Genomic DNA, 13,805 nt, shown 5'->3' with positions numbered 1-13,805 from the left:
GGGGGGTCCTGGCAACGGTTAACGGTAAATTCAGCAGGGCCGATAACGCTTAACGGTAAATTCAGGACGGTCGGCAACGCTTAACGGTAAATTGACAGGTCTTTTTTTCGAGCTGCACTGGATTTGGTATCTCGCTTTGTGAGAAAAGGTAATCACTGACAAAATTACGTATACCTTACATGTTATGAAGCATGCATTAAAGGTATGTGTTCCCTGTGTTTCCCACCTGCCCTGGTCCCCGAGTGCGTGCACAAATACCCGGTGTCCGAGTCGACGTCGGCCAGCTTGCATTTTTTCAGTCTGCCCCAGTTTTACCGATGGAAATTTAGGGATTTTTAAACCTTACAAAAACGCAATTTCCCGCATTTTGAGAGGCAAATCATGGTGTTGAGAGTGTTTGTCGGTCCTTCTGATGTTTTCATATTTTACTCAAGATTTTGTTAATTTGCCTGTCAAGGTTGACGGATTCGTTAAAAAATTCTGTAACTCTCCGCAAACTTCCGGAAATTGAAGGTTATACTGATTCTGGCTAGAGCCAAAGGGCAGAAGCGCGAGTCGAGCGCCAAAGTCGCGAGCAATGTAGGGGGGTCCGGGGGCATTCTCCCCAGGGAAATTTTGTAGTTTTAAACCTTCAATGACGCATTTTCCTGCACTTTGATAGGCAAAATTAGGCGTAACGAAGAATTATTCATTAACGCTTAACGCTGAATTCAGGATGACAAATAACGTTTTACGTTCAATTAAAACGACCGATAACGCTTCACGAGGAATATACTGATAACGCTTAACGTTGAATTAGAGCGGGCCGGCAACGATTAACGGTAAATTAAAATAGCCCATAACGGTTAACGAAAAAGGGCATGCAGACCCTCCAGTAAGTCTGAATCAGAAATGCCTCAGGCCACACCAATTTAATTTGTTGGTTCTCGGATTTTTTCCTTGAAAAATATGAAGCGACAGGGCGAAAAAAAAATTACAAACAGGTCTAGGCATCCTATTGTAGCCCCTAATGCTACGATAGTCAACACAAAAGGCTGGGTCAATATCTAAACAATGAATTTTGAACTTTTAATAAAACCACTTCATTGATAGATGGAAAATTAATGTCATCCATAAAAATTACTGCCGTGGCCTTACGGAAATTTCCACCATTATATAAGAAACTCCGAAAAAAATAAAGAAAAGAAACGATGAATTAACTTCGAGTGGCCGCCCGGAAGTGACGTCGCTAAAGCGGAAGTGAAACAGGTGCAGGACCCCGAGGCATGACGGGATAGACCGTCCCAGCCAAGATGGCGGACATATTGTTGTGTGAAACCAGAATTTTCTGATTTCGGTCCCGACATTTCCGAAAGCAGGGTTGTTAAACTGCGAAGATGGCTTCGAGCGGTCCCGACAACTCCCAAGTAGGTTTCTGTCAGGTTGTTTTCTTACTTCAGTCAAATCTGCCGAAAATATCGGCGCCGATCTCTTCCAGATTTGGTGACGAAATAATTCATATCATGTTGAAACAAGTTTTCCGCTTTCTCTTTCAGTCATCGAGATCGAGTGAGACAATTTCTATCAATTTTTTTGTGAACACTTTTGAGACTTAGAGACAATTTTATGCCAAACATGGTTGTTGTTATTGTTGTAATGTGCACATACACATAAGCACAGCATTGAACAACTAGCCTGGGCATGTCTGAATTCACAAAACTGTATTACTGTCAAATTTCACTCAAACCACAACAAAAATTATATCTATTCAGTGACTTTATGCAGTGCCAGAAACCATTTATAATTTTATACATTCGTGTTTTGGAGCAAATAACACGCAAATTTACATACACAGCTCCAATTTTACCTGCACTATCCTGCATATACCCAGTACATGGGCCAGTGCAGGTAGACATCAGAAATACCTGCACTGCTCCAATTTTACCTGCACTAACCTGCATATACCCAGTACATGGACCAGTGCAGGTTAGGTGCAGATAGACATCAGAAATACCTGCACAGCTCCAATTTTACCTGCACTAACCTGCATATACCCAGTACATGGACCAGTGCAGGTTAGGTGCAGGTAGACATCAGAAATACCTGCACAGCTCCAGTTTTACCTGCACTAACCTGTATATACCCAGTACATGGACCAGTGCAGGTAGACATCAGAAATACCTGCACAGCTCCAATTTTACCTGCACCAAGGATCTTAGAAATTGCCCACACTAACCTGCATATGCAGCTGCAGGTTTGAATTCTTAATGTAATTTAAGCCATGGAGTGTTATAGCAATGCCTATGGTGCATGGAGATTAAGACAGAAAACCCTTATATATACTATATGTAATATAATATGATATGACCATGTGATGTTTGTTTTACTTTTAATTGTCTCTCTCTTCAACTGCAGACATGATATGACTTTATGAGGATAGGTTCTTTCTCAGTCCTAACTTCAAAATGGCGTAATGGATGTCAAATAAATATAAGCTCTTGCTTTAATGGAGCTCCCTCCATTCCCTACAAAAGGTATGGAAAGCTCCAATCAAGAAACAGACAAAAACTAAAGTGTTTAAAGCATGCATATATGTACAGAGACTATTCTACTCTACAACTCAGAGTCATGGGCTATGAATGCTGCCCAGAGCAAGAAACTAGATGGTACATATACAAGAATGTTATGTATAATTTAATATAATGTTTCATGGAGACAACATCTAACAAACAAACAACTCTATGGCTCTCTCCCGCCCATTTCATCTGTAGTCCGACGACGTAGACTCGCCCTGGCAGGGCATGTTGTTCGTAGTAACGAACCAGCTGGTAGACTAGTACAGTGACTTCCTTCTGGGAGACGTAGAGTGGGACGTCCTTATACTACACTGTTGTCCATGTTAGAGAGAGACACTGGTCTCGCAGGGCCTGCATTAGTGTCCGCTATGAGAGATAGGACATACTGGAGTAACTTTATCAAGTGTACCTTACAGGATTAGTATAATCCGGAGGCATGATGATGATGATAAAATATAAGACACGGCATTAACTAGATCAAAGTTTCAAACTGCAACAAGAAGCTCTGCTCAGATCCTGTGAAGTTCCTCAATTTATATCAGTATTCTGTTATAAATGGACTTGTCTCCCTACAAATGTGTGGATGTTTCCACATTAACTATTTTGTAAAGTCTACAGTTTTCAACTGAAGATATTGATAAAATATTCAGCATGATTGGTGTTTACAGGTATCAAATGGATTAGTGCCAAATATAAGAAATTCTTACTGTGATACTCAACATATACTATCATCACTACTACCATTGGTACCATGTCGTATCAACATATACATATCTCACCAGGCTGTTTGAGCGTAGGGGCCCCCTACGCTGTGATTTTGACCCCCTACGCTGTGATTTAGCCCCCTACACTGTGTTTCAACCAGCGTAGGGGTGGTTTTTGGGGGCAGAAGCTTTATTAATCTTTAAAAAAATGAAAATATAACTTAAGAATGAAGCTATAACAGAGGGAAAACAAAATCTGTCCCCCAATAAACAATAAATAGTGTCTTAAGTGGTTAATATGAGTAACAAAATTTTTGGGGAGAATATCAGGCCCATGTTTTGGGGACTTGGTGTGTGACTCGTGCCACAGAAAGTTGCCCTTCTATACCTGACTCCTACGCTGTGAAAAAATCCTGGTGAGAACCCTGATATAGTACCCAGTGTTCTCGCCAGGCCTTTTGAGCATAGGGGCCCCCTATGCTGTGATTTGGACAGCCCTGAGCTAGCCCGCTGGTAGTGTGTTTTGACTCTTTCTCACAGATGCTGAGTGTTTAAGCAGAGAAGGCAACTTATGTACCATTTCTAAAGGCTTTGGTACGCCCAGGCCGGGGTTTGAACTCACAACCTCCTGGTTACTAAGCGAGCACACACGTTTCTGTTTCCCGCTGTGGTTGTCTGTAACCATGGTAACGTGTTCTGTTTTCCGCAGTGGCTGTCGGTTACCATGGTAACGTGTTCTGTTTCCCGCAGTGGCTGTCGGTTACCGAGGAGACGCTGTTCCTGCACGACGGGCTGATCAGGGTCACTGACCTCGTGGAGCTGCCGCAGGACGTCCAGGCCGGCAACGCAACGGCCACACCCGACAACGGACACGAGGTAAATAACGGCTTATTCTTCTTCTATTAAACAAACAAACAAACTGTACCAGGACGTCCAGGCCGACAACGCAACGGCCACGCCCGACAACGGACACGAGGTAAATAACGGCTTATTCTTCTTCTATTAAACAAACAAACAAACTGTACCAGGACGTCCAGGCCGACAACGCAACAGCCACGCCCGACAACGGACACGAGGTAAATAATGGCTTATTCTTGAGGTATACTGTGCAACGCCCCTCTAGATCTGTTGGGTTAAGATGCACGGGGGGGAGTGTGCTGTGTCCTTATTGTTTCCTCAGGTGCAAGAATACAGCTCCCTTGGAGTGTGGGTTTTGTGATGTTAAGAGGGGTTTAGTTTCCTTTTGTCTGTAAACTTTCTTAGGATGGAATTGGTTGGCCTCTTCAAACAGGTCCTTACTTTCGTGATCGTTATAACAAATGAAAAACTTGTACAACGTCCTGTGTTCTAAAACACCTACTGTTAATTAAAACTTGAATTAAAACTTGAACACTCTTTCAATAACCTAAGTTAAGTAGAACTTTACAAATTAGTCCCTTCTTCACCATTTTCAAAAATCATACTAAAGTAGCTTTCATAAGTAACCCCACACATTCCTAATTTTTGTTTATGTTTCCTTGTTTACTACTTTCATTACTACTTTTCATTATTGTAGATAGTATTGTATCATATTGTATTTTATTGTTTTGTTTCATTTACCCGTTACCTAAGTTATTTCTTATTTATCCGATTTATTTGAATTGTTAATCATGTTATGAAGGGAGGCCTTCTCATAAGCATTTTATGCTTCTGGCCTCCCTGCACTGTTACATTTCATTTATATTTTCTTGTATTTGTAATGTTACATTTTGTTTTAAAGTGCGAAATAAACTAAACTAAACCTCCTGTGTTCTCTAACCTCCAGGTGGTGACGTTTGACTCGAAGAGCCCGGCTGAGCTGTGTGAGAAACTTCTCGCCGTCTGCGGGAACCAGAACAACGAGTACTCCCTGCTCCTGGAGTACCGACTTAACGCGCTCCGGGGGCTCTGGGTCGCACAGAGGCAGCAGCAAGGCGAGGACCAGGCCGACCAGGACGGACTGAACCACGAGGAAACACTCGCTCTGCTGAAGAAACAGGGGATATGGCAGCCGGGGGAACAGGTAAACAAACAAACAAACAAACTGTATTGGGGAGCAGGTAAACAAACAAACAAACAAGCAAACTGTAGTGTAGGGTAAGGCTAAACCACAAGGAGACCCTCGCTCTGCTGAAGAAACGGGATATGGCAGCCGGGGAAACAGGTAAACAAACAAACTGTACTGGGGAACAGGTAAACAAACAAACAAACAAACAAACTGTAGTGTAGGGACTGGCTAAACCACGAGGAGACCCTCGCTCTGCTGAAGAAACAGGGGATATGGCAGTCGGGGGAACAGGTAAACAAACAAACAAACTACTGGGGATCAGGTAAACAAACAAACTGTACTGGGAACAGGTAAACAAACAAACAAACAAACAAACTGGGGAACAGGTAACACCAAACATCAAACCACAGTACCAACACAAGTGACTGTGAAAAATTGTCAAAATTAAATCTGTTCCTTAGTTCAATGAAGGCTGGAGCGTCAGTTGAATTTTCAGGTGTCATTCTCATCCCGTGTGAGCCTGCAATACCAGCTGCATCAGACAGAGGGCATCCCTGACTGGTGTTGTATTTTCAGGTGTCGTTCTCGTCTCGTGTGAGCCTGTAGTTCCAGCTGTAGCAGACAGAGGGCGTCCCTGACTGTTGTTGTATTTTCAGGTGTCGTTCTCATCTCGTGTGAGCCTGTAGTTCCAGCTGTAGCAGACAGAGGGCGTCCCTGACTGGTGTTGTTGTATTTTCAGGTGTCGTTCTCGTCTCGTGTGAGCCTGTAGTTCCAGCTGTAGCAGACAGAGGGCGTCCCTGACTGGTGTTGTTGTATTTTCAGGTGTCGTTCTTGTCTCGTGTGAGCCTGTAGTTCCAGCTGTAGCAGACAGAGGGCATCCCTGACTGTTGTTGTATTTTCAGGTGTCGTTCTCGTCCCGTGTGAGCCTGCAGTACCAGCTGCAGCAGACAGAGGGCATCCCTGACTGGTGTTGTATGTTTCCCCAGGTGTCGTTCTCGTCCCGTGTGAGCCTGCAGTACCAGCTGCAGCAGACAGAGGGCATCCCTGACTGGTGTTGTATGTTTCCCCAGGTGTCCTTCTCCTCTCGTGTGAGCCTGCTGCTGATTTTCCCCCTGCTGAAGTCCCAGAGCCGCTCGGACCCGAGTCTGTGCTGCATGACTGCAGAACTCTTGCTGCAGGTCAGTACAACTAAATTTCCAGCAATTTGTGCTTCTCCTCCATGAATAGTTTCATCAGGTTGGTCACTGAGTAAAAAGACTCTTTTTCCCAATATTGTACATCTGGGAATGCATCTATAGCAGTGACACCTGTGCTGCAGTGCAATGTAAACCAGTCAGAATTGCCCTGAGGAAGTCACCAAAATGAGGGCTGTGAATGAAAGACTTGATTGTTTAAAAAGAGTTTCTTTACTCAATTTGTGCTTCTTTTAACTTGCCAAGCTGCAAGGTGTTTATGTTTCGTTTTTCTTCACATTACAGTACCGACTGCAGAAGACAGAGGGCGCTGGTGTTATGTTTTCCCACAGTGCCTGCAGGACTGTGCAGTACCAGCTATAGCAGACAGAGGGCCCCCCTGACTGGTGTTGTTATATTTTTTTGCAGTGCCTACGAGACTGTGCACCTCTCAGCCTGCAGTACCAGCTGTAGCAGACAGAGAGCGCCCCTGACTGGTGTTATATTTTTTTGCAGTGCCTACGAGACTGTGCACCTCTCAGCCTGCAGTACCAGCTGTAGCAGACAGAGAGCGCCCCTGACTGGTGTTATATTTTTTTGCAGTGTCTACGGGACTGTGCACCTCTCAGCCTGACCAAGGAGCCTTCAGACTGTCTGAACGGACTCGAGAGCCTTCTGTGCTCTTAGCCTGCAGTACCAGCTATAGCAGACTGAGGGCGCCCCTGACTGGTGTTGTTATTTTTTTTCAGTGCCTACGAGACTGTGCTCCTCTCAGCCTGACCAAGGAGCCTTCAGACTGTCTGAACGGACTGGAAAGTCTTCTCTGCTCCTGGCTGGAAGAGGGGGAGGGGGGCGCCAGTGGGCCAGTACAGGACGTACAGCAAAGAGAGAATGCTGCAGCAGCTCTCGTGGCCTTGGCTTGTGCACGGTGGGTCTGTTTGTTTGTTTGTCTGTTGTTATTTACTGTGTGCTCGTGGCCTTGGCTTGTGCACGGTGGGTCTGTTTGTTTCTGATGTGCTCGTGGCTGGAGGAGGGGGAGGGGCAATCTGCAGTACCAGCTCCTACAGACAGAGGGCACCCCTGACTGACTCATGGTGCAAGTTTATATGTCCCCAAAGGTTCGCTACAGTTCCAGTTCCTACAGACAGAGGGCACCCCTAACCCATGTTGTATGTTTGTATTGCAGAGGTTCGCTGAAGACCCTGCTGCACACAGTACACCTGTTGCAGAGACTGCAGACCACGCTGTCGCCCCTCCCCGTAGCCGAGCTGCAGTACCAGTCCCTACAGACAGAGGGCACCCCTAACCCATGTTGTTGTATGTTTGTATTGCAGAGGTTCTCTGAAGACCCTGCTGCACACCGTACACCTGTTGCAGAGACTGCAGACCACGCTGTCGCCCCTCCCCGTAGCCGAGCTGCTGTTCAAGCTCCTACAGACAGAGGGCGGTCCTGGGCTGACCACGTCCTTATTAGGCAGTAAGCACCTGCTGTGCTGGGGCTTCGAGGACATGCTCACCAACATCGACAAGGGGCCGGACGATAAGGATAAAGGTCAGTAGTACAGTACTGCACTCACTCACTATCCAGTTTAGTGTCTGTTGTTCCCCGTGTTCTGAGGGTTAGACGTGCTTGCACACTGGTGCTGGGGCTTGTTGGCAGCCTGCCACTTGTCTCTGTCCTGTGGGTTGATGTTATGCAGGTTAAGGTGGTGGAAGTCCTCCCTTATGTTGTCCATCCATCTCTTCCTTGGATTTGGCCTTCCACATGGTCTTTCTGGGCCACTTCTCACTGTCCATTCTTCGGAGGTGGCCATACCATCTTAGTCTTAGCATGTTCTGGATGCTATGGAATTCCAGTCTGAATCGTAACTGTTTAGTTGACTGATTGGATTGGAGTGTGTTTTTGACTGTTTTGTACGTTCCAGACACGGAGATCGGGCGGAACCTTGCGTGTGACGGCTGCTTCCTGTACACGACCAACTCGGAGGGCCGCGGACTCAGCAAGATCGGCTCTGGGCTGCATGGGACTCTCAGGTAATGTTACAGGCAGGGTGATGGGGACACCTGTTAGGACTTGAGAGGGCCCGAAGGGTTTGCATGACTCCCACCACAGAACGCAACATTGCCTGCATCTTCGATGCTGCTATAGATGTAGTTTTGTCTGTGCGGCATATAGCAGTATCTGTAAGGGAGTGAGATTTGCCATTACTGAGTGTGTGTGTATGAGTCTGTGTGTGTGTGACTGTGTATGTAGGTGTGTGTGTGTGTGATTGTGTGTGTGTGTCTGTGTGTGAGTGTGTGTGTGAGGGGGTTACTGACTGCTGCTATTTTACAGAGAATTCCTATATGCCTGTGACCTCTCCCTGGAGCAAGGCAGGGTGGTGTCTGCATGTGTGTGTGTGCCTGTGTGTGTTTGTGTGATTGTGAGGGTGTGTGAGGGGTTTACTGACTGCTCCTGTACATGTATTACAGAGGATTCCTGTATGCCCGAAACCCCTCGTTGGAGCAGGGCTGGGTGGTGTGGGGGGGCGGCCGCCTGGTGCACCGACCGGCAAACTTCGACGGGAAACAGAAAATCCTGCTCAACATCCTCAGTCCACACACCTTACAGGTAAACTTCACACCAATTCTTTAATTTTCTAGAAAGTTCCTTAAATAGAAATCAGCATTACCACAATCATCAGATTGTCTATGCAGTTCACATAGAAAAAACAGCTAATAAGAATGTGTGATGTGTGTATGTTTTACATGGCAGACCCTCACTTTTGTACATCTCTGTAGAGCGACTGTTCTCTGTATATGTACACTGTATGTTGTAGATTTGAGCACTCTACTGGCTGTCTCTGGCTTGTGTAGTGAAGTGTTTGGAAAGTAAATGTCTGATGCCATCACTGGAAAGTGCCCTGAAGAAGGCGACAGACGGTCACCAAAACTATGGGTGTAAAACCCACTGAGTTGTTAGATGAAGAATCTTCATCTTATCATGAAAGTTCATCTGTGTTTTTAGTAATCATAGTAAAACATTGAACTTTATTCCTAACACAAAGGGTTACCAAATCACTTTACAACGTTATCTCGCAAGAGTGAATAAGGTCACGTGTTTGTAAATCGTAACTCTCGCGAGATAACGTTGTAATTTGATTGGTCATTAATTATCCTGATGAAGGCGACAGTGGTCGTAGAAAATTTGATCACCCTGTAACCCTTGTGTTGGAATAAAGTTCAATGTTTTACTATGAATCTTCATCTTGTACTAACCCTCCCCCCTCTTCTGTCCCCAGTGTATAGCGTCCGTTCCCGCGCCTGATGAATACGTTAGCGGTTCGGCCGTCACAACTCTCGCTCTCACCAGTGACGGCGTAAATTTCTACTGGGTCTGGAGCCCGGCCCTCGTCTCCGACAAAAACGTGCGAAACCCACCGGTGTACATGGATACATTCAGGCTACAGGTGGGTTTCTCTTTCTCTTTTTTAAAAATTATTTCTCTTTATTTCCATGCCCTTTAGCCCTAAAGGCTAATGTTCTAGGGCTCATGCAGAAACAAAAACACGTATACAACATGGTACAAACACACATTTAGCAAAAAAAAGAAATTATGTACAATTGAAACTTAAGTAAAATGATCTTCATACTAGTCAGAGAACCTAATATGAACAGTTGGCGGATGGTTTTTTTAAAGTTTGACCTACTGGAAGGTGTTTTGATGTGTTGTGGTAGTTTGTACCAAACATGGATTGCCCATGATTGCCACTTAAACGTTCTGTTTGTACTGTTGTTTTGGAAGCCTTAAAGTCTTTCATTTGTACATAATGTAAATTTCTTTTTGTGCTAGATAAAAAGCGAATCAAGAGAAGAGTGTATTGTGTTTTATTCCAGGACGAGGACGGTTCTGTCATTGCCGTTGCCATGGCAACTCGCGTGACGCTGCAGAGGAAGGAAGGCGACACGTCAAAGTCGCTGAACGAGGCTCTTCTGTCCCGCCTGCGCCCGTACACACGGTCAACCTCGGCGGCCTCTCTCATCGCACTGACGGGGGGCAACACCACGCCTACTGGGGGTGCCAGGGAGGAAACCTCCAGTAAGTACTTACTACTGTTACTGCTACTGTACAGTAACTACAGTACTGCTGCAATTACTGCTGTAACAGTAACCCTTCCCTCATCGCGCTGACGGGCGGCAACACCACGCCTACTGGGGGTGCCAGGGAGGAAACCTCCAGTAAGTATTTACTGCTACTGCTACTGTACTACTACAGTACTGCTGCTACTACTACTACTACTACTTACTACTGTAACAGTAACACTTCCCTCATCGCGCTGACGGGGGGCAACACCACGCCTACTGGGGGTGCCAGGGAGGAAACCTCCAGTAAGTATTTACAACTGTTACTGCTACTGTACAGTAACTACAGTACTGCTGCAATTACTGCTGTAACAGTAACCCTTCTCTCATCGCGCTGACGGGTGGCAACACCACGCCTACTGGGGGTGCCAGGGAGGAAACCTCCATGTAAGTAGCTACAGTAACTACCAATGCTACTGTACACTAACTACAGTACTACTGCTGCAATTACTGCTGTAACAGTAAAGCATTTCTCATCGCGCTGACGGGGGGCAACACCACGCCTACTGGGGGTGCCAGGGAGGAAACCTCCAGTAAGTATTACTGCTGTTACTGTACTACTACTAGTCTTCTACTGTTACTACTACTAACTACTACTACTACTGCCTACTACTATCAAACTACTACTACCTACTGGGGGTGCCAGGGAAGAAACCTCCAGAAGTCTCCAGCTGCCAGTATTTGTGGGTCTATTTGGATGTTTACATTTTTATTAGGCATGGTCAGTACAATATTTTCACCCCTCCTGTATTTGGGTGGTACATCCTAAGGCTGTTCCGTTGTGCTATTTTCCAGCTGCCAGCAGTTGTGGGCTGAGTCTGAAGCTCCTGCGCAGGACGCCTATCTACACCTGTGGCAGCACCCTGGTCATGCTCACAGCGCCCCCGGGCAGCAGCTCCAGTACTGCAGCGAGATCCTTATTTGGCAGCGGCACCAGCCTATCATCTCTCAGAGGTGAGACAGTATCAAATTACCAACCTAAAGGGTTACCAGGTATCAAATTACCATCAAAAGGGTTACCAGGTATCAAATTACCATCAAAAGGGTTACCAGGTATCAAATTACCAACCTATGTACAGGGTTAACGGATCCCAAATTACCAACTAAAAGGGTTACTAAGTCTCGAATTACCAACTAAAAGGGTTACCAGGTCTCAAATTACCAGCCTAAAGGGTTACCAGGTATCAAATTACCAACCTACAGGGTTAACGGATCCCAAATTACAGAACTTAAAGGGTTACTAACTAACTTAAAGTCTGAAATTACCAATTTAAGTGTTACCAGGTTTTTTTAGAAAGCATTGTTATGACCTAATGCAATGGTGGATTGTGTTTTAGATTGATTTATTGCGACCTAACAGTGGTTTGCATTGTAGATATCATTGTGTAATGACCCAATTGGGTTGTATTTTACTAACTTTAAGATAGCATTGTTATGACCTAACGCTGTTTTGTGTTTCCCCCAGTCCTGGCCACCAGCCTGTGTTTCAGCACGGCCAGTGGACAGTACACAAACCGGTGTGAACTGGTCGATGCTCCCACATGTTCCCTTGCTAGAGGCGCCGGCGTGCAGGGCCTTGGTATGTACCTCCATTTGTATGTATGTGTGTGTGTGTGCATGCGTGCGTGTGTTTTAAACAGCTACTTGAGCAACTTCAAGTTGATAGATTTTGATAGATTTTTGCTTTGATAGTTTATAGTTTTAATATTAATATGTTTTTTTTCTTGAGGGGAAATTGTTAATAATCACACAAGAGTCATTCCCAGTTGGTTGCAGATCGAGGCTGTTCCTTCTGTATTTTCCCGTGTTTTCTGTTCATTCAAAATTGGACAATGTTGTGTCCTGTTCAGACTGTGTGTTCTTATTTCCCACCTTTCCCATGCAGGTGTGTGTTACGATGCTGTGAATAACCTGATCTGGACGTGTTCTGGAGACTGGGTGGACCAGTGGCACAACCCGGGAAACCAGGCTCCACATCATGTCTGCAGGAGACTGGGCATCGATACGGACATACAGGAACCTCCCCAGGGTTAGTACACACTTCCTAACCGTAACCCAACCGGGCATTGACACAGACATACAGGAACCTCCACAGGGTTAGTTACCCCCAGGGGTAGTTACTGTTAGTTACTATAACTTAACTTCAGCATTAGTGCTGTAATACATACTCATTATAGCCTGTGTCTAGAGCACAGTATTAGAAGACAGAGCCCATCCCTCTACTTCCACTGCCTGGTGTGCCCATTTTACACCTGGGTGAAATGAGAAATGTGCCTTTCCCAAGGGTAAATGGAAATTGGAGAAATGATATTCAATGAAGTCTTGCTGCGCCCCCCCCAGATAACCTTGTGGCGTGTCCCGAGGTCATCAACCAGCTGATGCGGCACGTGGGGTTCAGCTGCTGCCACCAGCTGACCTCTGACCTCCTGAACACCGTGCTGGGGAAGATTCTGCTGCAGCAGCCCAACATCGACACCCGACACCTCGGCTGCGTCTGCGACATTCTGGACAGCGCAGTCAGCACACAGGACAGCAGGCTGACCTTGTGTGTGCTGATCGTCCTTCAGGTACAGCTGTTACTGTCTCAATGTTAACCTTGGCTACATGCAGGACAGCACAAGGTTACACACAGGACAGCAGGCTGACCTTGTGTGTGCTGATTGTCCTTCAGGTACAGCTGTTACTGTCTCAATGTTAACCTTGGCTACATGCAGGACAGCACAAGGTTACACACAGGACAGCAGGCTGACCTTGTGTGTGCTGATAGTCCTTCAGGTACAGCTGTTACAGTCGTAATGTGAAACTGGACTTCTGCAGGGCATCTCTTCCTTACACCTTTGCCACGTAACGTTACCTTACAGGTGAAGGTCGAAGTAGGTTTCTGCTGGTTTCTGATGATGTTGTTTGTTTCTTCAGGTGATTTTTAAATCCTTCATCTTCAAGAATGAGTCAGAGGAGGAGGCGGCACTCGTGAAGAAGACCAGGTAAAGTTTCGTTGTGGAAAGTCAGCTTATGAGCGATGTGTATGTGTGAGAGAATGAACGAGGCGTGTATGGGCAGATTCATTCAGCAGTCAGTCAATGGGTGGGAGGGGCTTCATCAAGGATGGTCGATTATAATGACTGGCCAATGGGGAGGGGCTTCATTGATTATAATAATCCACAGTCTATGGATGGGTCCACGAGAGAGAAATTGGTGTATGGTTAGGGTAGATCCATGGGTTGTT

General features: G+C 45.8%; 1 protein-coding gene across 1 annotated transcript in view; it reads left to right on the top strand.

Moving 5' to 3' along the window:
- The first annotated feature begins 1,239 nt into the window (after window positions 1–1,239).
- The window catches only part of LOC109468536 (probable E3 ubiquitin-protein ligase HECTD4), a 56,130-nt gene continuing 43,564 nt past the window's right edge, over window positions 1,240–13,805 (top strand). Inside the window, 15 exon segments of the mRNA XM_019766778.1 lie at window positions 1,240–1,406; window positions 4,010–4,135; window positions 5,064–5,300; window positions 6,356–6,463; window positions 7,207–7,385; window positions 7,792–8,009; window positions 8,383–8,491; window positions 8,930–9,068; window positions 9,739–9,906; window positions 10,334–10,535; window positions 11,375–11,533; window positions 12,045–12,158; window positions 12,465–12,608; window positions 12,920–13,146; window positions 13,496–13,563. Of these exon segments, the coding sequence (XP_019622337.1) occupies window positions 1,377–1,406; window positions 4,010–4,135; window positions 5,064–5,300; window positions 6,356–6,463; window positions 7,207–7,385; window positions 7,792–8,009; window positions 8,383–8,491; window positions 8,930–9,068; window positions 9,739–9,906; window positions 10,334–10,535; window positions 11,375–11,533; window positions 12,045–12,158; window positions 12,465–12,608; window positions 12,920–13,146; window positions 13,496–13,563 (2,228 nt within the window). The 5' untranslated portion in view covers window positions 1,240–1,376.

Source organism: Branchiostoma belcheri, unplaced genomic scaffold, assembly GCF_001625305.1.
Source record: "Branchiostoma belcheri isolate BF01 breed outbred unplaced genomic scaffold, Haploidv18h27 scaffold2, whole genome shotgun sequence".
NCBI lineage: Eukaryota > Metazoa > Chordata > Leptocardii > Amphioxiformes > Branchiostomatidae > Branchiostoma > Branchiostoma belcheri.
Note: the sequence above shows the minus strand (reverse complement) of the source record. Positions and strands in the feature narration are given on the sequence as shown.